This window comes from Centruroides sculpturatus, unplaced genomic scaffold (assembly GCF_000671375.1).
Source record: "Centruroides sculpturatus isolate CEXI.00-Female unplaced genomic scaffold, Cexi_2.0 scaffold1199, whole genome shotgun sequence".
Classification (NCBI taxonomy): Eukaryota; Metazoa; Arthropoda; class Arachnida; order Scorpiones; family Buthidae; genus Centruroides; species Centruroides sculpturatus.
Genome location: NW_019385389.1, coordinates 219,867 through 247,135, shown reverse-complemented (window position 1 = coordinate 247,135; position 27,269 = coordinate 219,867). Strand labels below are relative to the sequence as shown.

The following is a 27,269-nucleotide window of genomic DNA, read 5'->3' as shown; positions in this document are numbered from 1 at the left end:
GTATTGGAATCTGAAGGACCAGTGTACTTTTTTTTTATTTGCTCTTTCCGCCCTGTGGACACAAGGAGGTCCTCTTATAGCAGACCCATTATGGGTTCGGCCAGGCCCACAATGGTGCGGCCAGGTAGTGAGAGACGGGAGGCGACATATTCGGTCGGACCACCCCCAAAAGTTCCTGGGGATATTTTGACCCGTTCGGATTCAACCCCAGAGCAGTAGGCTGCCACCTTGACCGCTCGGCCATCCGACCGTCAAACAGAGCAGATAGTTAATGAGGTAAAGATACCAGCTTACCATTTAGCTTGTGTCCATTTTTTAATTTTTTGAACAAATGAAATACAGTAGAGCCTCGATTATCCCTCGTTACCCCTCGGTTAACCGACCGTCCTAGTCGGCAAATTTCAAATGTCCGCTATTGATGTGGCGCTACAATATTTGGCTATGTCTTGGCTACTTTAATATTATTTTTACGTGTTTTGGCTGGCAACACTGGATCGACCATGAAAGGGGAGCCAGTATTTAAACAAGGCTTAACTTTCTAATTTTTAACGATACAATAGCGATGATTATTATTTTAAAAAATTTTTTTAGGCTTAACATCGATGAAAATTCAACGCAAAGTAGGTTAATAGCGATATACTAATTACATGGGATATAATAATATACTACACCAATAATAGATTTTTTCATACTTTTGGTTATCCGCCTTTCAATTATTCGACCAACCCCAGTCCCCAATTAGGTCGGATAATCGAGGCTCTACTGTACATAAAATATTTTTTTTTTTTTTTTTTAATAAAATGCAGTCTTAAAGATTTTATTTTCTGTTAGTAAAAATAACGTTAATTTTATAAAGGATAGAATCATTTTAAGCCCCTAAGTTTCCTCCAGGCCAGGGAAAAATCTTTAGGGTCCTTCTCTCGATGACCCTGTATGAGGCGTGGCAACCTACCGCTCTGGGGGACCCGGGTTCGAAACCGAACGGGTCGAAATATCCTCAGAAATTTTCGGGGGTGGTCCGTCCGGATATGTCGGGCCCCGTCCCTCAACACCCGGCCTCCCCAATGTGGGCTTGCTAAAAGAGGTCTTCTTAGCGCCCACGGGAAGGAAAGAGAAAAAAAAAATTACCTAGAATGTGGGACTAATTTCTTAATGAGATGAAAGATATTTTTTAATAGTTATTATAATATACTTCATTTTTAAAGGGTATAATTATATTTTTAAATTTAATTCAAATGTACAATTTTTTTTTCAAATAAAATAACTATTACGTAATTATTATCTAAAATTGGCAACACTTGATGGTAAAAATATCGACTGTATTTGGTGTCACGATAGAAGTCATGGTTTGTTTTCGTGTTAAATCAATTTTAAGACGGTGTACGATGATAATGAGCATTTAGAATACAATAAACATCGCTGATTTAACCTTCTTCCATAAATATTAAACCGGTAAATGAGTTTTTGTATATATTTAGTTTTTAATGCAATTTATCAACTTCCCAGCTTAATTGTTTTAATTTAATTAAATTATGTTTTATTTAATTAAAAATTAATTTATCGTCTAAATTTAATGTAAGTCCAGTAATAAATTACATTAAATGTGATGTTACCGGTAAATAAGGAATTGATACCAAAAATAATGTTTTTACTTAGAAATTTATATAAAGTTTGGAACTTTGAATTTCCAGGTAAGACTCCTACAATGAAAGATGTTTTTCTATGCACAACTCTTTAAAAAATATGAAATAACTTCTATTTGGATTTAGCAAATTGGATGATAATTGCGGAAGTCATTAGTGAAGGTGAAGTTTTGGATTAATGTCCGAAATGCATAAATAAACATATGATTTTCTAAAGTTTGTCCTCTTTATGACTGATGGTGTAATGAGTCTAGCGAAAAAGGGAAAGCTGTCACAGAGCTAGTATAATTGAACGTATGACTAGACAAGAAGCTTATTACAGATGACATAATTTGTTTTATTGAAAAGGATTGTCATTGGTTTGCTTGTCCAATGGTATTAAAGCATTTTTCTATGCTATGCACCTTGTACAGAATGTCAACGTGCTATGCTATCTTTATTCAATTCAACAATTGCAGTAGAAATTCAATAAGTATTCACGTACTTAAACTAAAAGGATATATAATTAATTCTGGCTTTTAATCGTTTGTTGAAAATACAAATACATGCGAACAAAAATAAAAACATTCCTGGGTGTTTTGGAAATGTTTATATACATAGAAATGACCTATTGATTTACATACAATTGAAAGTGTTAAAGAACTTTTGTTTTTAACACTTTCAATAATATGTGAATCAATCTTAAATAAACCTACTTATAATATATTAATTTGCCTAGAAAAATCAGATACAGTATTTAACTTAGGTGCTTGGTTTTAAATTTCAGGGATAAATAACATATCATAATTAAAATTCATTTTTAATTTGATTACTAGTATTTGAAATGTCTAGAAGAAAAGGAATTTAAACCTACAAGCACTTTATTTGTTTTACAAAAATTTTTATTTCTCTTAAAGTTAAAATTAATCATTCTGATTTGAATGATATGAAAATTATCATTGTAAGTAATAGATAGGTATTATATCAATTGTGCAGTTTTCTTTATATTCTTTTAAAAGGTCAATTTTTCAAAGAAAATATTTCCTCAAAAAATTGATGAAACTTTATGGGTTAATTCCACAGAAATAACCGCTGTTTTTTTGCCTGGACTGCATTTAATCAGAGACAAAAGCTTATCTTTGTATTCTTTATTTACTTATTTACTATGCATTTTGGGTGCAATATTTTTGTGTAACTTGCACCCCTCTTCAGGTTTTACATTTCTATGAATTGATAAATTTGATTATTACATTTGTTATTACGTTAAATTACAACAATTTTGGATTTATTTACACGATAGTTAACTAACCTGTTTTATGTTTAGACATACATCTGCCCAGTGTTGATGTTGTGTCCCCTAAGGCATTTTTAGACCGTTTTCTCCTCTTTTTGTTTTCTTTTCCTTTAGCTCCTCACATTTCCTCCCACATGTTGTCAACCTCCATTCCATCATTACCAAACCTAAATGATGTATTTACTGTAAATTGTTGTAATTTGCTGTAATAACAAATGTAATAATCAAATTTACAATGCATAGAAATGTAAAACCTGAAGAGGGGTGCAAGTTACACAAAAATATTGCACCCGAAATGCATAGTAAATAAAGAATACGAAGATAAGCTTTTGTCTCTGATTAAATGCGGTCCAGGCAAAAAAAAAGGTGGTTATTTCTGTGGAATTAACCCATAAAGTTTCATCAATTTTTTGAGGAAATATTTTCTTTGAAAAATTGACCTTTTAAAAGAAAATTATCATTTTATTTTGATAAACAGTATTCACTTCTTTGTAATAAACATATACAGTATTAAAGATTTTATGAAATTGGAATAACAAATCATCATCATTAATTTCTTGCTTCAATTTATAATGGAATTTAAATTAAAGTTAAATTAAACTAAGGATAAGTCACTTTTTTTCTAACTATGTGGGAAATTAGTATTAAAATTTATTGCAAAAACCAACTTAACAATGCTTAAATCTGGAACTGCTAGTTTATTTTCTTTTATTTATTTTTTTAACTCTTTGTTAATTAAGTAATATGGACTATACAAAGGTAATGTTAGTATTATGAAAATAGAATCTTTATTTTTCTTGTTCTTCAAATGTTTAAACAGAAAACTTGACTGTGTAAATTCAATTGAGAATTAGTGATTCTGGATGCATTAGCTAGCATTCAAAATAGTTTTATTAAATTTATTTATTTAAGAGAATAAATAAGATGATTTATAGTTTATTTATTGCTAAGAGAGAAAATGGCTTTTAGTTTGTTTATGATTTTAAGCTTATTGCTAAAAATGTCTATTATTTTAATAATAGATTCTTTAACAGTGAACTATACCATGAAAGAAAAGATGCAGAATTATGATATTCACAGAAAAGATAGACGTTTCTCAAATACTGTATATAAATGATAAAAAAATAAGCATTAGTTGTCAAATGGGATTATTTACTTAATATTTAATCTGCCTACTATACATAACAATATACACTACTATATTTTCAATCATTAATTGGAATATACAGTGTCATCCATCATCTATCTAGTTAGGCAAACCAGATCATATACAGGGTATTACCAGTGCTGTTGTTGATCAAAAAGTTCTTTGCATGCTCAATCAGTGATAAGCCATGAAAAGCTATAGATTATGGCAACACATCTGCATCATACTGGCTGTTTGATTGTTATCTGATTTTTGGAACATGAATCAGGCATGGTCAGGCATTGGTCAGTGTTACATTTTAGCAATACATCATCTAGGAACAGCTGTATTGCACACACAGTCCAGAATTAAACCATCATCATTACTTTGCTGTTTTATGTCTTGGATGTAAAAGGAATGTCTTTCAACTGTATGTGATGTAAGGTTCCCACCTGGATGGCATTGGACTGGCTTGACCAGCAATTTTAAATCAAGGCCAGTAGTATGAAAAAATATATAAGTGTTGGCAAAACAGTTTAAAATATAGCCAAATTATATTTTAATTGGAAAAATATTATATAAATTATTTTCAAAATTCCGTAAGTTTACTTATATTGATAAAATGACTTTCTCATTATAATTATGAAATGATTTGCAGAGGTGCTGTAGTATGTTAAATTTTCAAATCAATTCTTGTGATTCTAAAATACATGTGTGCACTAACTCAGCTGTTGTTTTCAGTTTTAAAAATTGATTTTTTAAAATGAACCAATCTAGACATCTGTCTCCTTCTTCTTCTTTTGAAAAAAAAACATTCATGCACTTGTTTGCTTCAACTGAATGAATTCAGAAATTGGTAATTCGTGATGATGACACTTGTTCAATACATTGCATCATTTGCAGAACATCATTTAGTGTTAAATGCAATGGAATTAAAGTATTTAAAAGGCATGCCAATTGTGATAAGCACAAAAAAAGAAGTTTATCTTTTCATTTACTTTCTCCCTTCCCCTAATGATCACATCGGCTAGTGAAGATGGTTTCCAAAGGTGGAAACCCTAATGAGATGCCATCCACACTATTATGCTGTATTAATAACCAAACACCTTTATCGTTGCTGAGAAGGTTTAATTAAAACAAACGTTTTTGACCTATTCCATAGGCCATCGTCAGGTTTAAAATGGACAATTGGAAGATTTCAGTCCACAAGATCGAATTCAAATTTCAAAAAACTGACAATGGATTTAAAAAATAATATACTAGTAATGTATAAAAAAATATAATAAAAATAAAGAATAAAATAAAATAAACTCAGAAATACTACTAAATATAATTATCAACTAATACAATAAAATTAAAGTGTAAATTATGAGTTTTCGGCAGATTTTTTAACAATATACTTCCAGGCTAATGGAAGGCCTTCCGCGTCTTTTGCATTAATACAAGTGTCCTTTAATTTTCTCTTATAAATCTCAATTTTCTCAGTGGTCTTCGCTAACGTTAGGGATCTCACTGGCTTGATAATGACCGCATCATCCCATATAACTACCGAACTTTGTGCCTGAGCCATCTGGCACAAAATTATATTTTTTATACATTACTAGTATATTATCTTTTTAATCTGTTGTCAGTTTTTTTAAATTTGAATATTTGTATTTGATCTTGTGGAATGAAATCTTCCAATTGTCCATTTTAAATCTGATGATGACCTATGGAATAGGTCAAAAACGTTTGTTTTAATTAAATCTTCTCGACAACGATAAAGGTGTTTGGTTATTAATTATTATTTTGCTGAGCACGTTCTTTTTTAATACTATGCTGAATGATGAACCACTGTGGCATTCTGATAAACATCTCAACAGGGCATTATCTTCAAGCCATTTTCCTGCTGTCATTCTGACTGAAACAAGTGAAATTCACAAGTGGGGAAGAAATCTCTAACATTTAGCTTTCCAGAATCAGCCTGTCTGGAATTTTGAAGACCCTCAAAGGACATAAAGTTTTAAAGTAAAAACAGATTAGAAACTATTTCCAAAAACAATGCTAAAAACCAACTGTTCTTCACTTGAGGCTAGAGATGGCTAAAAGAATGCCATTACACCAACTATTTCTTGGACACATTTAAAGACACTGCATGGTCCATTAAGCCTATTGCATGTTTAACAAGAGCCTTGTCAGGTAAATCTCTCACCAAGAGTCATGATTAAGCTAGGTTTACACTGACATATAAACTGCCAGTTCATCTCTGTTCAATGACCTTTCAATCAGTATATTAGGAGTCAAAAGTATCTCAACTTCTGCCAAACTTTGGTTTGTTCAACCAATCAACTTTCATCTCTAGTGTTTCTTTATTCGATCATCAGACAGCATTGAAAATTATATCATCATCATAATTATTATTATTGAAAATATGTAGCAATAAAATAATACTACTTGATTAACAGTAATATATTATTTTTCTAAACTGATTACATAAATGTATTTTCTTAGCATAAGGTTGCCATTGAGAACAAATCACACAGAAACACTTTTAGTGGAAAAAGGTTTGTTTATTGATAGGAAAGGATGTGCATTTTGGGCTTAATTCCTCTCTTCAGTCTTATTATAACAGATTTATCAGCAGAATGATTAGTTACAGATTTACTGATTGTATTGAAATATTTAGGATACGCATACAAAGGTTTATAAAATAAAACATTACCTGAGATTATAGTGACAGTTAGGATAACATGACTCACGAGAAGACATAGGTGTGCCTTCTTTGGCTGATGATACCATGGTATTTTCCACTGGGATAATTGTGCCTTTGTCTCAGAGTCATACCTGTAGACCCAGGTGTAATCTCTAGTTATAATCTTCAAAAAATCAGGATCTGTCTTGTTCTGCCAAATCACTAATGCGACAATAACACTATATATGCAACCGTCATGGCTGTCTGACAGTGACTGCAGAGTAGAATGACTTGCCAAAATTCTCATATGCAGTAGGGTCCAAGGTCAAATGATGACATAATCTTGGTTGGATACTTTTTGATCAGACCTTGTGTATGTTATTTGTTTTTTCATTTTGAATTAGTAACTTTTGAATTGGTGACTAATCTGAATAACAATTTCATTGGGCAGCAATTTGAAAAAATTATAGACCTATAAATTTCCACTGTTGTCCATCCGTACATCTGTCTTTCCTTAATCTTAAGAATGGAGTTAGTCAGATAAAAGATGAGACCAATTATGGAAACCTTGGGGCAGGAGGCCCCAATTAACTATATATGAACTTCTTATGCAAACCAGAAGTCGCGTCATTTCAATTAAAAAATTTTCTCATGAAAGGTGTTATATAGACCAACTGGCACAACTCTATTGTTAAAGGAAAAGTATGATGTACAGGGGCAAGTCACTACTAATTTGAGGTGGAGAGCATATATTTTAAATTAAACAAATTAAAAATATGATTGTCACAGTACCATGCTGCAATTTTTAATGTCAAAATAAATAATTGCTCATTTTGTTTAGAATTATTATTGATAAGTAAATAGATGTTTTAAGATATCTTAATAATGTTATTTGAGAAATGTGGATAGAATGACTTGATTATGCTGAAACAAGATACAAATTTTAACCATAAGAAATAATAATAAAGTGCAATTCATCTATGTGATTTGATTTATGGAAGAATTTTCAAGAATGATGTACACTTGTAAATTAGGGTTATACTATAATCAGATATTTTCAATATTTCTAGAAGCTTAAGTTTAAAATTATAGTTTTAGTTGAAATGCCTAAAATCTAAAATATCTTCACCACTCAATGATAATTTAATTACTAGCATTCTGTAATTAAAAAATGCTTATAACTTGCAGTTTCATTCAAAATGTTTGTATTTATGTTTTTTTTTTTTTTTAGAATAAAATTGCAATTAACCATTTTTATATTTTATCTATTTAATGTTAATACAAAATGATATATGTTTGTGATATAATTATAAAATATAATAGAATCTACCTATTTTAATCACAGAATTGTCATTAGTCATTAATGTTTTTAAAATTTTGCTTAATTGTAATCAGAGTTTGCTTATTGTCACTCTCTACAGGTAAATTGATCTTTTTAGTTGTTTTTGCACTGTCAACCTCAATGTGTGTCTGATGATATGCATTTATTAGGTCTTATCATCAACTATAAATATTACTTGGTTTTTAATTGTTATTTTCTCCTAGTACAGTGGTTTAAATTGCTTGTATTTGTTATTTCTATTATATGCTGGATAAATTATTAATTAACAAGATTTATAAATTATAATTATTAAAATTACAGGCTTTCTTTTGGTCATTCCCACTCTTTTTTGGCTCTATATTAAAGATCAAATCTCTCTTCTCTCTTCCATTCTCTTCCCTGAAACTCAAAGCTATTTTATCTTTTACATGATTCTTTAGCTCCAAATACTAGTGCAAAATTGTAGTTCTTCTGTTTTTGTAATTATTATAAGTTAGGGATTTATTTTTAGGTATGTATTTTATTTTAGAACTTGAATTTTTGTGTTAATTTGATCAATTTTCTATACTTATTTTATGTAAGTAATCTGGAGTCATGAATTTAAATTGCAAGTTCAGAATCAAAATCATATTCTTCCTACACTTTGTACCCCATACCAGAGGGACTGACCAGACGGAGCCTAATGCTGTTTCCTTCTCCTGGATGTTGATATTAGCCTAATGCCTTAAGTGAAAAATAAGTTAAATGACAAAATTAAAAGAAGCATAAACAACAATCCTATTAATATCAAAGCAAAGTAAAGAATGTTTGCATTTATTAATACTTTAATATCATGCTGATAAATATTGATTAGAGACTAGGTAGATTGCCATATTTTAACAAAGCAAAACAAATCAATATTGGGTATGTATTTACAAAATAGGTCTGTCAAATAACATTCTACATCCATATTCTATTTAATTATGTTAAATTTATTTAAACACTAGCAGATGAACCTGGCATTGATCAGGCAAAATATAACAATAGCAAAGATTAAGATTATTAGATTATAGCCGATCTTACCAGTCACTTTCACCGGGTGGAAGAATTAGTTCCCTCATCTTATGAGACTAATGGGTCAAAAAATATGTTCTATTTCCCACAAAAACACAAAAAAACTGCATCTAAAATAGCACAATAGAAACTGAGTTCTTCAGGGTAATCTTTAAAATGTACTGTTTTTGTATTTTATATATAAAAAACATACCTTTCATACATTTCCAGCACTTCTCTATAGTTCTAACAAACGTTTTTGGCTTGATTTATTGGCCTTCTTTAGGTTAGAAGCAATTATGCTGTGTTCGAAAATGGAACAATTCAAGTTTTTTCAATTATAAATTTCAATAATTTTATTGAAATTTATAAATTTCAAGTTACAACATATGAAATTTAAATAACCTAAAGGAATTTTGAATTGTTCCGTTTTCGAACACAGCATAACTACTACTAATTAGAATGGCCCGTAAATCAAGTCGAAAACATTTGTTAGAACTATAAAGAAGTGCTGGAAATGTATGAAAAAATGATTTTTATATATAATTTATAAAATTTCCAGTCTATAATAGAAGATTTAGTTTTTGTCTTTTTGTCATTCAACCTTGTTATCTTAATAGTTACAACTCATTGAGTTGTTTGTGTCTTGGTTAAAGAAACTAATAGTCTCTTAATGATGATGTCTACTAATGGATAAATAAATTGTTTTTATGTTTTCTGTAAACTGAACTGATGATGTAAAACGTAGCTAAACAACCATTATTTGGTTAATCACACAGAAATACATCTATAGTCATTTAATTAGCATATAATAAAGATTCTGTGTTTAAAGTTTTACATGTATAAAGTAAACTATATATTATTTTCATTGCAGGAAAAGTAATCATGGATTCAGGAAATATGGATGTAGAATCCAAATCATTTCTTTATAAAACAGGAATATCAAGCTGGATGAAAACAAATTTTGAGCGACTGAATACGTCGGACAATTTTGAAGCATATGGCTCGTCACCTCCAGAAACTGAAAGTTATTTTATTACTAGATTTAATAAGAACAAATTAAGTAATATTGCCAGAGAAACTTCGAAGATTTCAACAGGTAATTTTAATTTTTAAAGCTTGAAATTTGTTTATGTGAAAGGTCTCTTTAAAATCAATTCAGAATATGTGAATAGAATAAAATTGGAATAATTTTATTGAAAAATACTATTTGAAATTATAACTAAACTATTGTAATCAGTTGTTGTAGATAGCTTTGCTTATCGTCAAATAAACTAGTTGACATTATGCAATATTTACAGGAGAATATATAGAAGTAAAAGTGACATTATTATATTGAAAGTTTAAACAAAGAAATGTGAATTTTATACCATTTTGAAGTTTTGTTTTACATAAAATAAATTTTTAATGCAGTATAGATTATTTTTTATACAAAATATTTTGCAGTTTGAATTTATTTTAATAATGTCTTTAGAAATGAATGTTGTATTTGTGTACAGCTTGTTTTTATAAATAATTTTACACACATTACAAGTTCAAAATGTGTGTTTTAACTTCAGAATGAAAATTTTATTTTTTCCTGCAGGAATATTTACATGAATAAGTGTTTTTGATGTTATCTCAAATTGAAATTTATCTAATCAAATGATGATAATTACATAGCAACTTGAATGTTTACAATTGTATATTGGTTATATAACAGATTGTATTGTTTAATATGAAATTTTAAATTCTTAACTGTGTTTACGTAATGTTTTTCTCAATAAAAATAAACAAGAACCAATAAATAATGATTTTAAAGTTCATTCTAAACAACAATTTTATTAAGAAATACATCCACATCTATCGACAGATTACTTGATCGTATTCTAATTTACCAACTATCTATCTTTGCTCTTTGTGAATCTTTGTGTTTTATTCATTTAAATCAAATTTATTACTTATAATCAAATTATTAAAATAATTAAGTCTGATAATTTCCATAAACTAAAGAAAGATTTATGTAATTAGCATTCCTCCTTCATAGCAAATATGTTTATGATAAAACATTATTAATTTTCTTTAAAGTTCAAAATTTAGAATGTAGTATCAACATATTAAATAAATATACAGAAGAGGTTTATGCTACATATATAGCATAAACCTCTTCTGACTTTTTGAAACATATATATATAAATGTGATATAGCTTGATGAAATTATTCTATTGAGTTACTTGGTTACTTGCAATTTTTCTCTATAAAATTAATACAAATATAATAATATAATACAAACACAAATCAATCATAAACTTAATATATGTTTTACATTTTTAAATTTATATAAATTCTATAGATATACCTTGTGTAATTATAAATAATAGTGTTACTCATATCAACATTTTCCTTTTATATTTTTTAAAATAATTACTACTTGTTAACAAATATAAGTGTATTAAATTATTTTTTTGAATACATTAACATTGCAATTTTCTTTAATTTGCAAATGTTTTCTTATAAATGTATTTGCTGTGGAAGGAGAAGGTATAATTATGTAAATCTTTTATGGTTAATGGAAAGTATCAGATTTAATTACTGCTTTACCAGTTGTTATATAATACCCTATTCACACTGTATATTTTAAGCGGGATTAAGATTTAAGCAGAATTAAGTTAAGCCGCATTGCCGAAAACAAGTTTAACTACTTGTTCACACTGGGTAATTAAAGCGAATTATTCGCTTAGCCCTCAAGCGGGTGCACTCAATATTACATTTTAAATAAAATCAAACTTTTGTTTATTTTTGATAAATCATCATAAATTAATTTATATTTTGTAATTTAAAATAGAAATAACTTATTTAAAATACATAAGACGTTAGTTAGGAATTATTAACATTTATTATCAGTGATGTCATTATCGTTGTCGTTGGCAGCACGATTCTTTCAATGTTATCACTTTAGTGACAGCTGTGATAAGAATGGATTCTCGACAGAAAGTTGTATTATTATTATTTAAACTTCTTGTATTGAAGCAGCGTATACACGCTAACAGAGAAAGGTATCGTTTGACACGAACAAAAGCATTGAAATGGCGACAACGAGCAAAAGAAAAGGCATGTGTTGTAGCCATGATTTGTTCTACGCTTCCTAGTGATCGAATTTGGAAGATCCCAAGAAATCAGAAATGGTGGGAAGAGTGTGTTCCTGCAATGGATGAAGTAAGTTGGCGTGAAAACTTTAGAGTTTCTAGAGAAACGTTTAATTTCTTATGTGCTGCATTACCTGAAATGAAAAGAAATAATACTCACTTGAGACGATGTATTTCTACAGATAAAAGAGTAGCAATTGCTCTATATACATTGGCATCGTCGTCTGAATATAGGACTATTTCACATTTGTTTGGTGTAGGAAAATCCACCGTTTGTAAAATTGTTATAGACTTCTGCAATGCAGTTATAAATAATTTAATGTCTACCGCTATCCAGTTTCCACAGACTAGAAATGAAATTGACTTAAAAATTCGTGATTTTTACGAGATTTGGAATTTTCCACAATGCTTTGGATCAATTGATGGAACACACATTCCTATTTCACCACCAAAACAAGACTGCATTGACTATTACAACTATAAAGGATGGTATTCTATGGTCCTCCTTGCTGTTGCAGATGCCAAATATATGTTTACATATATAAATGTAGGATCTCCTGGAAGGAATAATGATGCACACATTTTAAAAAATTCTCACTCTCTTTTAACATGCCTACAAAATATAAACTCCTTAGAATTAGGGGAAAGAATTGGTGGAGAAGTTGTGCCACCTTTAATTATTGGTGACTCTGCTTTTCCTTTACAGCCAACTTTAATGAAGCCATTTCCAAGTAAAACAGAGGATGAAATAGAAAAAATATTCAATTTTAGATTATCTAGAGCTCGACGAGTAGTGGAAAATGCCTTTGGAAGATTAAAAGCAAGATTTCGAAGACTTTCTAAACGAATGGATAATAGGATTGATATATCAAAACAAATAATTAAAACTTGTTGTATATTGCATAATTTGTGTGAGAAGAGGGATGATCCAATAGAGAAAACATGGCTTAATGAAATAAATCAGTCTGATAGTTCATCAGAAAGAATTTGTGTTATAGGGATAAACAACACCAAAGCTATTTCAATTAGAAATGCTATTGCAAGAAGTTTTAGGGATGAAGATTAAGATTATAAGGATTTTAAATTAAGTTCACAAAACAAGATTTGTTACAGGACAATACTCAAAGTTCAGTAGAATATAGTTGTACTTTAAATTTTGACATTGCTAATATTAAATAATATATAAAGTTCTATCTGTTTGTTCTAAAATCATTAATATAAATTTTATAATTTTTATGTGAGCAGTCCTCATAACTTGAGTGTTAAATGAAACTCCTTGTATTCTTTTTAAACAAGCTCTTGAAAATCAGGAGACTGTTATAAAATTTATATACTCAAACATTAAGCTGAAATAAATTACTTTGACTGAAATTTTGTCTAGTGTTTGTAGTTTTATTCATTTATAAAGTCAGGAAAATAAACTTTATAACTGCAGTCCTCCTGCAATCATCAAATATGTATTTTCAATTGAGGAAAATAAACAATCATATACAATAAAAATGATTTTTATTTCAAATCATAAACATTCAAATTTTAATTAGACATTTTTATTATAGATAACAACTCCTTTTGCAATTCTATACTCTCTCTCTCTAGTTGCAGTCCTTCCTCTGCAATTTTTATAGATTTCCTTTCCAATTCCTCAGAAATGGCATTGCTCCTTTTAATTTCACTTAATAATTCATTTATTTGCCGTTCCAGTGGCCGTTTCTTTTTCTTTGATGACCTTGTCACCCTTATTTCGGGTTCAAGTCGTTCTGGTACTGGTACATCTATCAATTCATTCGAATTTTCATCGTTCTGTAAAAGATACAAGCACAATTATTTAAAAATATACACTTATTTTATTTAAATACTCACAATAAAAGATGTAAATCATATAAAAACATTAATTTATTAGAGTAAATGATGATTACCTGTTTAGTAACAACCACAAGAAAAATCACCAGAACTTAAATGCTTAATTAAACAAAAATATATGTAAAATGGAGTTTGTGAACATGCTTAAATATTTTACAATGTCTATTTAGACAAATGTATTCTGACAACTTGAATTTAACCGGCATTCTATAGTTCTTGCAGTTATAGATGCCAAATGGTAATAAAGGCACAGATGTACAATTTTAATAATAAATTCCAGAATGTTGTGTTATATTTAAAAGTGACCAAGTATTATGAGAACTTGAGTTATTATAACAAATATTTTTGATGGTTAAGTAATAGATCTTGATATAGACAAATAGGATACATCTAATGATAGTTTACCTGTATCCAATTTGAGTGATGGTAACACATTGCTACAACTCTCTTCGATTAATGCTATATTCTGGGCTGGCTGATGTCCTATAATGCTATTAACTGCCTGGAAATATTGCCAGGTAGATGGGCTGCCTCTCGAATGCCCAATCTTCGTTACTTCTTCTCTAGTTAAAATAAAAAGAAAATTTCAATGTTTCAAATAGGAAGAATTATTTTTTTTAATTTTAATAATAGTTATTAATTTGATGTTTTCATCATTTACGATTATCGTACGAGTAACAAGAAATATAATTTTCGTCATTTACTATCAACGTTCGAAATATAATTGTTTAAAGAATTCTTTATTTAAATATTAAACGATAATTAATTTAACGATCACGTATTTCCACAATTTTAACTTACCTGTATTTGGCAGTTAAATTTTTAATTTTCGTCCTTACTTCCGACCACGTTCTAGCTCTGGAGGTTGGCCTCCGAAGACGAATTTCTGCCGCCATTGCCTCATATACACTTTTATTTCGTTTCGCTCGACGTAAATCATCTATCTTTTCCCGCCATATTTCAATTAAAACTGAAATCTTCTCCTCCGACCAATTTTCTGAACGTTTTTTCTCACCCTCGAATGTTTTTCCATCTGCTTCCGCCATTATTTTTGAACTTGTGGCGGACCACGTGGAAAGCTTGAAGCGACTTAAGCTTCTTTGAGAAAGAGATTTAAGCTGAGCCAGCTGTTGGTAGTTAAACCGGTTTAACGTTAAGTCAGTTCCGTTCATATTTCATTCCTTAAGCTAGCTTAGTCATTTAAGCTGGCTTAAAATATACAGTGTGAATAGGGTATTACACAAGTGGCTTATCGGTCTGTTTGCCGACTAAAAAAAAAATGAGGTACAACATCGTCCTACCTCAGAGGTCACCCAGATAAGCAAAATTACTTTTTATCATAATTTATACTTCGTTACTTATCTAAAGTGACTCATGATAATACTACAGCTATATCAGCGATAATTTATCTAATTATTTATGTCAGTCATGTAATTAAATATATAATAACTGTATTAATAATATAGTTATTCATTCGAATCATTAGAAACTTCTTATATTTTAAAATTTCGACTACGTGCTAGACATTTGCTATTGTAAATCTTTGTTTCTCATTTTATTTTTTCATTTATTTGTTTCTAATTTCATATAATTTACCATTTCTTAACACACAACCCCAATATTCTTTGATTTCATACCAAACTTCATAATTAATATCAATATGCATATATATATATATTAATCGTATGGTTAATGTAACATATATTATACTTTAAAATCTAACAATGAGTTGCGTAACTTTCCTGGAAACAAAGTTAAAGTTGTGAGTGGCGCCATTGTTGAAAACTAGCGAAAAGTTTCGTTTCGAGGGTAAAAATAAGTTTTATTTTTAAAATAATTGTAAATGCTAACAAGTAAAACCTTCATTAAGTTCGACGCTTCTCGAGATACAAATAAGAACCCCCATCTATCACCTCCCGAATTTTAATCACCAAAATTTCATAGCATCAATCCACAATACATAAAACCTTTGCAAAATTTCAGAAAATTTCGATACAAGATACAGGAGTTATTAAGCTTCAAAGTGGACGAACAAATTGTACCCCTATATATACTAAAATCTATACGTACAGAAAAAATAAACTAAATTGTTTGCATTTATGGACGTTTCAAGATCCTCTGAGTCTAAAAATGTAAAAATGTTGGGTGGACATTTGACTAATCGCCATACTTTCCTTCTGTTATTATATAAATTAACAGGCCAACTAGCGGGCAAGTAAACCATTCAACATCGGCAATTTTGTTGGTTGCAGGTTCGCGCCTCATCAACGATCTGTCTAGCCACATGGAAATTCCTTCGTTTTCTTCACTTTAGTAACACCTAAATAGGAGTCAGTTTCCCACAGAAAGTCCTCCCGAGAGGCATTCCCCTCTGTAGATAGCCCATGTATCGCGTTGCCATAAATAAATAAACCAAATATTATAAGCCGAGAAAGTAAAAATTATTAAAATTGATTTAAATTAGCGACTACTTACCGATTAATCATATGTCTGAAAAGCCTTTGTGTCGAATCCTTATAATAATCTTTCAGTTTCGGTTTTCGTTTTGTTATCGAACCGATAACGAAATCATTACGTAAGATGCTTCTAAGTGAAGCATCTTGCATAATTATATAAGTGATAAGCATGCGTAATAAAACTGCTATAGACTCATACTAACAATGGAAATGATGTGTCATCATTTTCATAAACATTATTTACTTATTTTTCTATAATAATAAATTATGTTTAATTTTTATAAACTAAGCAATGTATACATTAGATAAGAATTTTATTAAATAACTACAGCTGATCTGAATATAATCAGCATTTTTTAAACATTAAGTTGATTAAATATAGAAAAAATATCAACAATTGTAATTTTAATTGTACAAAATTTAATTACAATTAACTTTTTGAACATAAGTAGTCCTCGGTATTATCATAATAATTCTAGCGTCTTAACGCTGAGTGGTTGAATTTGACCAATGAGTGACCAATTAAGAAGCAAGTATTGTAATTTTCTTATAAATTTATAAAAATGTACGATGTATGTAACTTAAAAGTAACTTTTTAAATGGCGGTTATTACATTTATTAACAATAACTGATATAAAACACAAACTTGATTTAGAGCCAACATTTGTTCGCCTCTGAAACGGTCACTAAATTGTATGTGGCACTGAATCAGGGTTCTCGAACAATTAACATTATTTGTAGTAGAGATTTACATACTAGGACGAGTATTTAAGTTACGTAATGATGTACAGGGTTCAAAATCATATATTTAGCGATTCGCGTATAAGAAGAGACCTGTAACACCTGAAAAAGACGTGTTCATAAGTATTTATTAGCGATTCTTTGGACTATATTTGCCATATAAATACTGAGTCTTCTTTCCACACACATCGTGGGTTCGACCAGGCCCATACTGGGACAATGAGTGGTGAGGAATGAGCCAGACATATCCAGGATAGATCACTTCCAAAACTTTTTGGGGATTTTTCTTCGCCCATATTCAATCATGGATACCAAAGCAGTACACTAAAGTCTTTAACAGCCTTGGACAAACGGCCGAGGGTGGCATATTAAGAATGACGCTATAACGAGGTTCGGTTTATAATAATTTCTGCTGGTTTCGGTGATTATGAAATTTAAATGAATGATTGCTAAAAAGAAATAAGCTTTAAAATGTTTTCAAGTATTTCTTATATTGGCTTAGAAAATCCCAACCACGTCAGTTTTTATCTAAAATTTATTATACTGAAATAACTTTGATATCTGTTTACAATCCTTTTGATAGATGTGATTAGTTAAATATATACTTTGCATATATATTTAATTAGCTTGTCTCTATAATATCAACAAATTCTTAAACTAGGACGATAAATTGTCCTCTCTCCATAAGTATGGATACAGTAGCTAAATTTAATGAATCAAAACAATAAACAAGAGTTCGTTTTTACTCCTTTAATTCTACTTTGCTTCGAGCCAAATTATTGTTGTATTTAATTGTAGCATTGGTCGTTCATTTGTGGCAATGATTATTTTCAGAGAAAATATTTAGTGACAAAGTTTGATATTATCTTGTCCCATTCTCGGCAGATCAGGTGTTTTTGATTCTTCATTATTCCAGAATAATTTGGCAGTGACAGGATGGATAATACCAGCAAACACTGGTAGTTGGTTGTGGATTTACGCCTCGTCAACAGGCTGTCTACTTGGTGTTTTCACGGTTTACTTCACGTTTATAACACCTAAATCGCGGAGTTTTCCATTAAATTCCTCCTATGTCGCGTTGCCTTATACAAATAAACCAATCCAAATCAAAATACTTTGTATCACACCCAAATCCCGTACGTTTCTTCTTGATTTTACATGTCAACAGATTGGGGTATGCTTCGTTTTGAGACGTAAATTGGGTTTGAATCTTTTAAAAGCAGTACTTCTATATTTGTCATTAGTAAGATGTCCATTTGAAAAAAAAATCATCATACCTATATAATAGATATGTTTCTGCCTGTGGTAACTCACTGGAATAAATATCTCGTAGATTTCGGGCTGGATAGAAAAACCATAAAAAATGATTGTAATAATAAAGGAAATATCAAATTGAAAATTGATTGGCAGGAGGCTACAACCATCCCTTCCTACAGTACCATTTTAAAATCCGGCATTGCTGTTAACCCTCCGCACACAAATAAAACCACCAGACAGAGTAAAGACGTTCTTCTGGTGTACCAAAAATATGATGAAAAGAACAGCAATAATACACGCAAATTTATTCAAGAAAAAATCAAACCATTAAGCTGGGAATAGGGGTCGAGCGCATACGGCACATTAGCTCTGGTGGGGTGACTATCGACCTAAACAATAAGCAAGACATTGAAAAGTTAGAAAAAAAACCATTCAGGATAATATTCCAGAACTACAAACAAGGCATCCAAAAAAGAGGAATCTGCATATGATTGTTTATTCAGTGTCTAAACAAATAACTCGTGAGAACCTGACCAAAATGTTATATGAGCAAGATAGCACATTAAATGAAAATTACAGTAAAGAGGAACTCAACGAATATTTGAAAATTAAATTCAATGTAGGGAAACGTGAAGGCCAATATTGCAACTGGGTCATAGAGGTTACTCCTCTACTGAGATGACAGCTTCTGGCCATCGGAAAATTAAACATAGAGTGGTCTTGGTGAAGAGTGGCCGACTTTGTTCCCGTAGTTCAATGCTACCGGTGTTGCAAATTCGGGCACACAACTGAAAGTTGCACACAAGATATCTCCACCTGCAGCCACTGTGCAGGTGACCACAGTTACAAAGAATGCCCAAATCGGAACAGCAGCCCCACATAATTGTCACAATGAAAAAGCAAATTCAACTCCACATAATTCTCATGATGGTTCCTGCCCTGTATATCAACGTGTCAAGAATATCATCATCGACCATACCGATTATGGATCTTAGTGAAAATAAAAGCATCAGTTGTCTGCAGATAAATCTGGGAAGAGGCATTGCTGCCACCTCCCTACTTGCCACAAAATGCCACAAATATGACCTGATATTCATACAGGAACCGTACTGCCTACATAACAATACTGCTTGCCTACCTACGTACTGCTCTGTGCTCAGAGGTACTGACAAGTACCCCTGGGCAATTACCATTATGACTAATTCTAACCTCTCTGCCCTACATCATAGTAATTCATCCAGCAAAAATATCGTCTGCACTGAGCTTATCCACAATAACAATAGATATATCTTCATCAATGTTTATTGTCCTCGAGAAACCAGCGTGGAACAAACAGTCAACAATATTCAAAGAGTCATCAACAGTTTTAGTCATGCAAAAATAATCCTTCTTGGTGACATCAATGCACATTCTCCTACATGGGCGGTGAACAACAAGACCATCGTGGAGACGTCTTCGAAGAGCTCTTTGCCCATAATAGCTTCCAGATTCTTAACAATACTCTCTCACCTCCCACATACACTTCTGCCCAGGGTGAAACTTGGATAGATGTAGCCACTTGTAGCCTCAACTGTATCAATGATTTTGAGTGGTGGATGGTGCTTGGTGACTGTAGCTTAAGTGATCACGCATGTATCTCATTTAACCTCCCCAGTAATAACTGCAACACGGACTCCCCTTCTCTTCTCAAATACAACTACAACCTGACTCTGGCAGACTGGACTGGGATGCGGAACTACATGGACTCCAACTTCATAGACTGTAATCTTAACAACAGGGACAATGTGTGTAGTGCGCTTGACCATAACATTACTATCATTCAGAGTGCATGCGAGCTTCATATCCCAAGGACCACCCCAAAGCATCGTTCTGTTCCTTGGTGGAATGAAAAGCTTACGGAGCTCCGTAAAATTAATAATAGACTACGAAGCAATTACCAAAAATGCAGAACAGAGCCCAACTGCACCACCCTTAGGAATCTCTACCTTGACCATCAAGTAACTTATAAAAAAGAAATTAAAGACGCCAAGGTTCAATCATGGCGGCAATTCTGTACCGCAGCTTCATCTAACCCATGGGGTTACTTAACCAAACTGTGCACTAACAAACTACGGAAAACGCAAACCTTGGTTAATGCTGATGTAGAGTCTACTGGCAATAATTTCTTCGACATCATCAATAGGCAAATGAGCTCTTTCTGCATTGAGGACAACACCAACGAAGACACCCCCTGGCACAAACACATACGAAACGAAATAAACGCACCTATCCACACTACTCACTCTCCAGATTCAGCCACGAAGGGATCAATCATGTCTTCTTAAACCTGAAAGAGAATAAGGCACCAGGAGTGAACAAAATTACCAGCAAAATAGCCAAATCCATATGGAGGCTCATACCACAGCATATCATTAACATGTACTATACAACAGCTGCCTACATAATGGGATCTTCCCGATTGGGTGGAAAACCGCACAAATAATTCCGATTCCAAAGCCTGGAAAACCAAACGAGGCTAGGCCAATCTCCCTGCTGCCAGTGTTTGGTAAGGTTCTGGAGCGACTCCTGACAGACCACCTGGCTTGGCACATAGAGACCAACACTATTCTCAGCAAAGCCCAGTTTGGTTTTCGCCAACAATGGTCATCTGCTGACGCTATCCACCATGTCATCAGGAACATAGAAAGACTCCTCAACACGCACAAGTATGTGTTGGCCACCAGCCTTGACATTTCCAAGGCTTTTGACACTGCCTGGTGGCCACTCATTTTGTACTGTCTGAAGCAAATTAACTGCCCGGCCAACCTTTATTACCTAATTAAGGATTATCTCAACGAACCTTTTTTCATATAGTGACCCCTTCTACAATATGGGTCACTATATGAAAAAAGAAACATCACCCGTGGTTGCCCACAGGGGTCGGTCTGTGGACCACTTCTGTGGAACCTCACGTTTAATCCTTTTCTACTTGAGGATTTTGGACACAACAACATTACTGCATATGCAGACGATGTTCTAATTTTAATTGGAGGTAATTCACGTGCAGCACTGGAGAAAAGAGGCAGTGACACGCTTGAGCAAATCTACAACTGGGGCCTTAAACATAAACTCAAATTTAATCCTGACAAGACCATATGCATAGTATTCAACAAACCAAGACAACCAAATTTATACCTTCGTACCCCAACTATCCGTATGAACAATCAGTCTATTAAAGTACAGAAAACTATTAAGTATCTTGGCGTCTGGCTGGACCACCGTCTCAACTGGGACGACCATATCAAGTACATAACTAACCAAACCAACCTCATTTTTTGGGCTCTCTCTCAGTTTGCATGTAAGAAGTGGGGTTTAAATTCTGCTGCTCTCAGCATCATTTATGATCACATATTCACTCCCATCATCACATATGCAAGTGGTAGCTGGAGCTGGGCTGCCAGAAAGGTACATCCACGTAGTAAGCTTATCTCATCCCAGCGCAAAGCATTGATCCTCATCTCTGGGGCCTACCGCACCACGCCCAATGGGAGTCTGCAGATCCTTACCAAAAACCGCCCATTACCGACGTTATTCAAGCCAGATATGAGCTTTGGCAGCTGAAAACTGGTCATGACATCTGCACTACTACTTGTAATATTCCTGCTGATAATTATGAGAAAATAAACCTGCTCACTGATCTTACTCCCCCTTATATCTGCAATTACATCAGCACAGACACGCCTATCAACCCTGACGTGGAGATCTACACGGATGGCTCAGGGCTAATGGGAAAATTGGATGTACCTTCGTTGTACATCAAGGACAGTATGAGATTCACCACCAGATTTACAGGCTCCACAATTTATGCAGAGTCTTTCAGGCTGAGCTCAAAGCCATTCATATGGCAATTGACTGGTCTGAACAGCATCTCGATAACCAACAGATAGCCATTTTCACAGATTGCCAGTCTGCGATTGCTCTCATCAACAGCAGACAGCTTCACCTTATCACAACAGCAATAAAAAATCTCACTTGTCTTTCCTCAAACAGTTACAGTATCAGCTGGGTCCGTGGGCACCAAGGCACTGCTGGAAATGAAAGAGCAGGATCAGCTGGCAAAGGCTGCTGCCAATGATAATACGTTGGATCCCATATACAACATGCTCAGCCATAGCAAAGTCAAACGTCTTTTGTATAATGATATTCTTCTCCTCCGCTGGCAAAACTCTTGGAACAACAACCACAGTAACCTAACCTACCAATTCATACCTAATATCAACGAGCACCACTGCCATACCTGGATTAATATCAATTCTCTCCTGACTCAGTTTATTACTGGCCACGGAAGATTTTCCAGTTATCTCCATCGCTTTACGGGTAAACGTACTCCCCTTTGTGCCATCTGTAGGGAGGTGGATGGTCCCAACCACTATCTTTACAAATGCGTGTGCCTTGAAAGGGAACGCCTCGAAATTGAACTAATTGCACAGAAATTAAACATCTCCTGGCCGTGTCAGCAACATGATCTCCTTAAACACAAGGATCTTTATTCAGCCTTTCGAAACCTAGTGCTTGCCTGAGCAAAGAAACTACTCATGCGTGGCACGCATCACCATGCATGAGTAGTTTCTCACCAGGCTTCGTTCTCTTCATTACCTTCGCCACTGCTACAGACATCTGTAAATATTGTACATATGCCACCTAACTGCTACTGTTTTCAAAGTTGTAATGTAATGGCTCATATTACTTCTCTTATGTATTGTATCCTATACTCAAATTGTATTTTACACTCTATTATAATGTATCATTACTTTTCTTGCTGTATTGTGCTCAATTTTATGTATTTTATGTGCTTTTTCCTTCTACACTTATGTTTTATTTTGCATTAACACTTGTAATATTGCATAATGTCTGTACTTGTATAGCCTTCAAAATCCATCACTTTGTAATTCTGTATGTACCTTTTACTGTAAACAAATTGTAATTAACTACATCATCCTTGTATTTAACTACATCATCATCGCTATACCTGCAGCATCATTGTATTTACTCCTGTATACTATTCCAACCTAATTCTTGATATCTCTGTAATTCCTGTATTGTAAACATGTTAACAACTACTGTATCTGGTTTTCATTCCCGGTAGCGCCATGCGGAGCCGGGCATGTACAAACTGTTGTACATAATAAAGATATTGATTGATTGATTGATTGTATCTATGACAAGAAGTATCCCGATTATAATAATGGATGCCTAAAACACGCGATGTGGACGACCAAAGGAAAATCCTTCAATTTAGAGGAGTATATAATGAAAAAAGCTAAGCTTAATAAGTGCTGTATATTATCTTAATTAATAATACGATAATAAAAGTTAAAATAATATCTTTACTTTCATATATTTACTACATTTGTAATTATAGTACATCCCGTCCCGTCCCAAAGGTCCCTCCAACACCCCTACTGTACCTGCATGAGCGTATCAGTAGGCCCTGAGACTTAACACACAACCAGGGGCTCGTCCACCATGATTTTGTACCACATGGTGTAACTGTCAATGCCAAATTCTATGTGAAAGTGCTCAAGAGACTCAAACGAAGGGTTCATCGCGTCCAGCCGAACATCACATATGATTGAAAACTTCATGACAATGCATTGGCCCACATCGCCTTCCTCATGACCTGCTTCCCCGCTAATTCAAAGGTGCCAATGGTTCCCCAGCCGCCCTACAATCCTGATGTGGTTCCCTCAACTTCTTGTTCCTGCGCTTGAAAACTCCAATGAAAGGAAATCATTTCAGGACAGTTGACAAAGTCAAAGAGGCTTGTACCAAGACTCTAAAGGGCATTTTGGAAAAGGCCTACCGAGATGCCTTTGATGCCTGAAAATCTCGCTGGAAGTGATGTATTCACGCAGGAGGAGTCTATTTTGAAACCTTTTAATGTATTGTACTGATCGGATCAATAAATGTCTTCTAATCGACTCACTGACATTACTTTTTGGAAACCTTGTACTTTAACAGTAAACTACCCCTCTCAACACAAAAAATTCTGAGTAAACCATAAACTTTTATAAAAAATCTCTTAATGTGCTTAAACTCATAAGGATTGTGCAGGGTCTTTTACAAAAAATTCAATCATCTTGTATACTGTCAATAATACTATCTTTAAAACTTTTGTCAATAATCAAATCTTGAAAGTGATTGACAGCATATTTATTACCTTTCACAGTTATCAAGGACATCCACTTACTATCATTTACTTGAACCAGACGATATTTGATCTCTTTGAGATTTGTCCACTGTTTTAAAATCTCTATGACTTCATTTTGATGGCAGCAAAACCTTCTTGAGAGATCATCATCATGCAATTGTAATCGAAAGGTTGCCTCTTCAACTTGCTCTTCGATTTTCAAGTGTGCATTAATGGATTGAAAGAATTCAGTGTTATGTGAGCATACGAGATTCAAAAGGATCTTGAAAGATAACTGTCCCAAAAACTGGTTATTCAAAATATATGGCACTACATATTCTGTTGTATTTAATGAATTCTTTTCCAGCATCATACATGCCAATCTTTCTAAACAAGTCATCAGTGTCTGTGTGATTGATATTTTTCCATCACTGTCTACAATTCTATCTGACGTTTCCTGAAATACATATTGAAGTAAGTCACTCAGTAAAGCTTCTGGCACTTCAGATAATTCATTTGATTTTAAAATTTCATTATTTATCCAGTTATGCATTATCATAAATATAATTTTGCTTACATCGAACTTACTTTCAATTGGTTTTTCAAATGCATTTGGAAAATTATTCTTGAGAGATTTCTCTATTTGATTTTCAAATTGTTTTCTTCTAGAAATGCAGCTTTTATTTACATTTCTATTTCTTTTCATAGTATTTAAAACATCAGTTATGGTCCATGGTAATCCAAGATAGTATCTCCTTTTCTTAATGTTTGTTTCTTCTCTTTGTGTTTCATCGTAAGTTACCTGGTACCAAGCAGATGCTTTCTGAAACACCTTTTCCTTATGTTCTGATCCATAAAGATTTTCCAATATAGTTTTCTCATCATATTCTTCATCATTAACAAATTCACTAACAAAATCCTTCCGCATTTCTTTAACTAGCATTTTCACTCTGACTTCAATAAGCTGTAAATCATTCAATTCTTGATTTTCAGTCACATACTTATGCATATTGCAAATATATCCAGATAACAGTTCAGCTTCTGTGTCGATACCATACTGAGTTAACATAGTCTCTACCTTTCTTTTATATTTTCGGTAGGCTTTTTTTGCTGACCTTATATATATTTCTCTGCTGTCATACAGCAAATCATCGTCCAACCTATAGTGTTTGTAATTGGGAGTGTCATACTCTGATTCAACAAATTCCTGAAAACCCAACTGCACAATTTTGCTGCAACGATAAAGCTGACCAAGAATTTTTGTAGATCGATACGAATCTTTTTCAATTTTCTTATCAAAAAAATCAGGATACTCACTTACATACTCGTCATGACTCAGTGTTTCATTAACGCCAGTTTTGGCAAAATCCAAACATTTGGAATATTTTTTGGCTATATTTATACACTTTTTGCTCATCACTCCATCATACTCTTTATCTGCCCATGCTAAATGAGCATTAGCCAATTTTCCAAGATTATATTCTTTTATAAACTTGCAAAAAAATTTCACCATGTCTTCAGCCTTTGAAAGTACAATAATCTTATTAGTTACATTACTATAAACAGTAAATATTAAGAATAAAACACATTTTTAATAATCCAGCAAATAAAAATTAATAAAATAAAGATGTTTGCTACCATTTCTTAATGATCATCTTCAGTTAACATCCAATAGAAAATAAAATTGAACACAAAAAAGAATGTAAATACGAAATTAAAAATATAAATAACGGAAAAGTAGCTGCAGTGGATAAAATAAACAAAAAATAATGTCCCTTAACAAAAATAAAATAAATAAATAAAGACATTAATTCTTGTAAAAGGATCACCATGCGGTAGGTAAAGAGTCCTCATCCCTATGATTGATGCAACCAGTTTTCTTGTGTGCCTTAAAGATCTCCAATTTCTCTAGATATTTTATTGTGTGTAAATTTGTTGTAGGTTTAATTATTTCCGCCCAATCCCAATGGACTTGAATGTCCTGTTGTGTTGCGTAAGTCGATAGCGTGGTGTTATCAAGGTTCTTATCAATCATATATTTATGCTCTTTGATACGTTGCTGCAAGTTGCACATCATTGCGCCCACATTGACAAGATCTGAATCAAAACACCAATCGTGTAATGGTATAGAATAGATCCCTGATGCCAATTTCCAGTCATATCGCCTCTTATCGTTTCTTAATATCTTGAAAACTGTAGGATTGCATCGATATATCACTCGGAAATTATTAGCTCTGGCCTTTCCTTTGTGTATTTGTCTCAAAAACGAGACATAATTTAAACAATCCTTTGTCTACGGTCTACTGTAGGATGCCAATGTTTAGTTGTTTGGAAGGTTGCGATAAATTTCTCTATGATTTCCTTTCAGTATCCCTGTTGTTCTGCAATCCTTAAAATATAGTTATGCTCCGCTACCGTGTTTTTTATTCTTGTACAATGTATATAAGCTCTTTTTATCCAAGATCTGAAGGCCACTAATTTGATGTGATGTGGATCAATCTAATTATGCAGAATTAAAGTGGGTTGAAAGCATGGTTTTCTGTATATGCTGGTCCAGATCTCTGTCTGCAAGTGATGGAAATGTCCAAAAAATTT

At 32.5% G+C, this 27,269-nt stretch overlaps 3 protein-coding genes and 1 long non-coding RNA gene across 5 annotated transcripts in view; 2 read left to right on the top strand and 2 right to left on the bottom strand.

Moving 5' to 3' along the window:
- Positions 1–1,287: 1,287 nt before the first annotated feature.
- Positions 1,288–10,164, top strand: LOC111638438. The gene is made up of 2 exons (XR_002758873.1): positions 1,288–1,452; positions 9,941–10,164. It is a non-coding gene; the product is annotated as an uncharacterized LOC111638438 (long non-coding RNA).
- A 1,387-nt stretch (positions 10,165–11,551) lies between these two features.
- On the top strand, positions 11,552–14,229 carry LOC111638443 (protein ALP1-like). Its single transcript, XM_023384152.1, has one exon. It carries the CDS (start codon positions 12,022–12,024, stop codon positions 13,255–13,257), a length of 1,236 nt encoding a protein of 411 aa, XP_023239920.1. The 5' UTR covers positions 11,552–12,021; the 3' UTR covers positions 13,258–14,229.
- Positions 14,230–14,403: 174 nt separating this feature from the next.
- Positions 14,404–15,097, bottom strand: LOC111638439 (myb/SANT-like DNA-binding domain-containing protein 1). Its single transcript, XM_023384147.1, has 2 exons — positions 14,853–15,097; positions 14,404–14,614 (listed from the first exon to the last, which is right to left on the bottom strand). Exons 1-2 carry the CDS (start codon positions 15,095–15,097, stop codon positions 14,404–14,406), a joined length of 456 nt encoding a protein of 151 aa, XP_023239915.1.
- Positions 15,098–15,171: 74 nt separating this feature from the next.
- LOC111638442 (probable RNA-dependent RNA polymerase 1) overlaps positions 15,172–27,269 on the bottom strand; it is a 33,450-nt gene continuing 21,352 nt past the window's right edge. The window contains exons 8-9 of one of the 2 annotated variants that reach the window (XM_023384150.1): positions 25,263–26,196; positions 25,015–25,131 (exon numbers count right to left, since the gene is read on the bottom strand). In XM_023384150.1, the coding sequence (XP_023239918.1) occupies positions 25,118–25,131; positions 25,263–26,196 (948 nt within the window). In that variant the 3' untranslated portion in view covers positions 25,015–25,117. Of the gene's footprint in view, positions 26,197–27,269 lie in introns of both variants that reach the window. The other variant, XM_023384149.1, reaches the window with a different exon arrangement.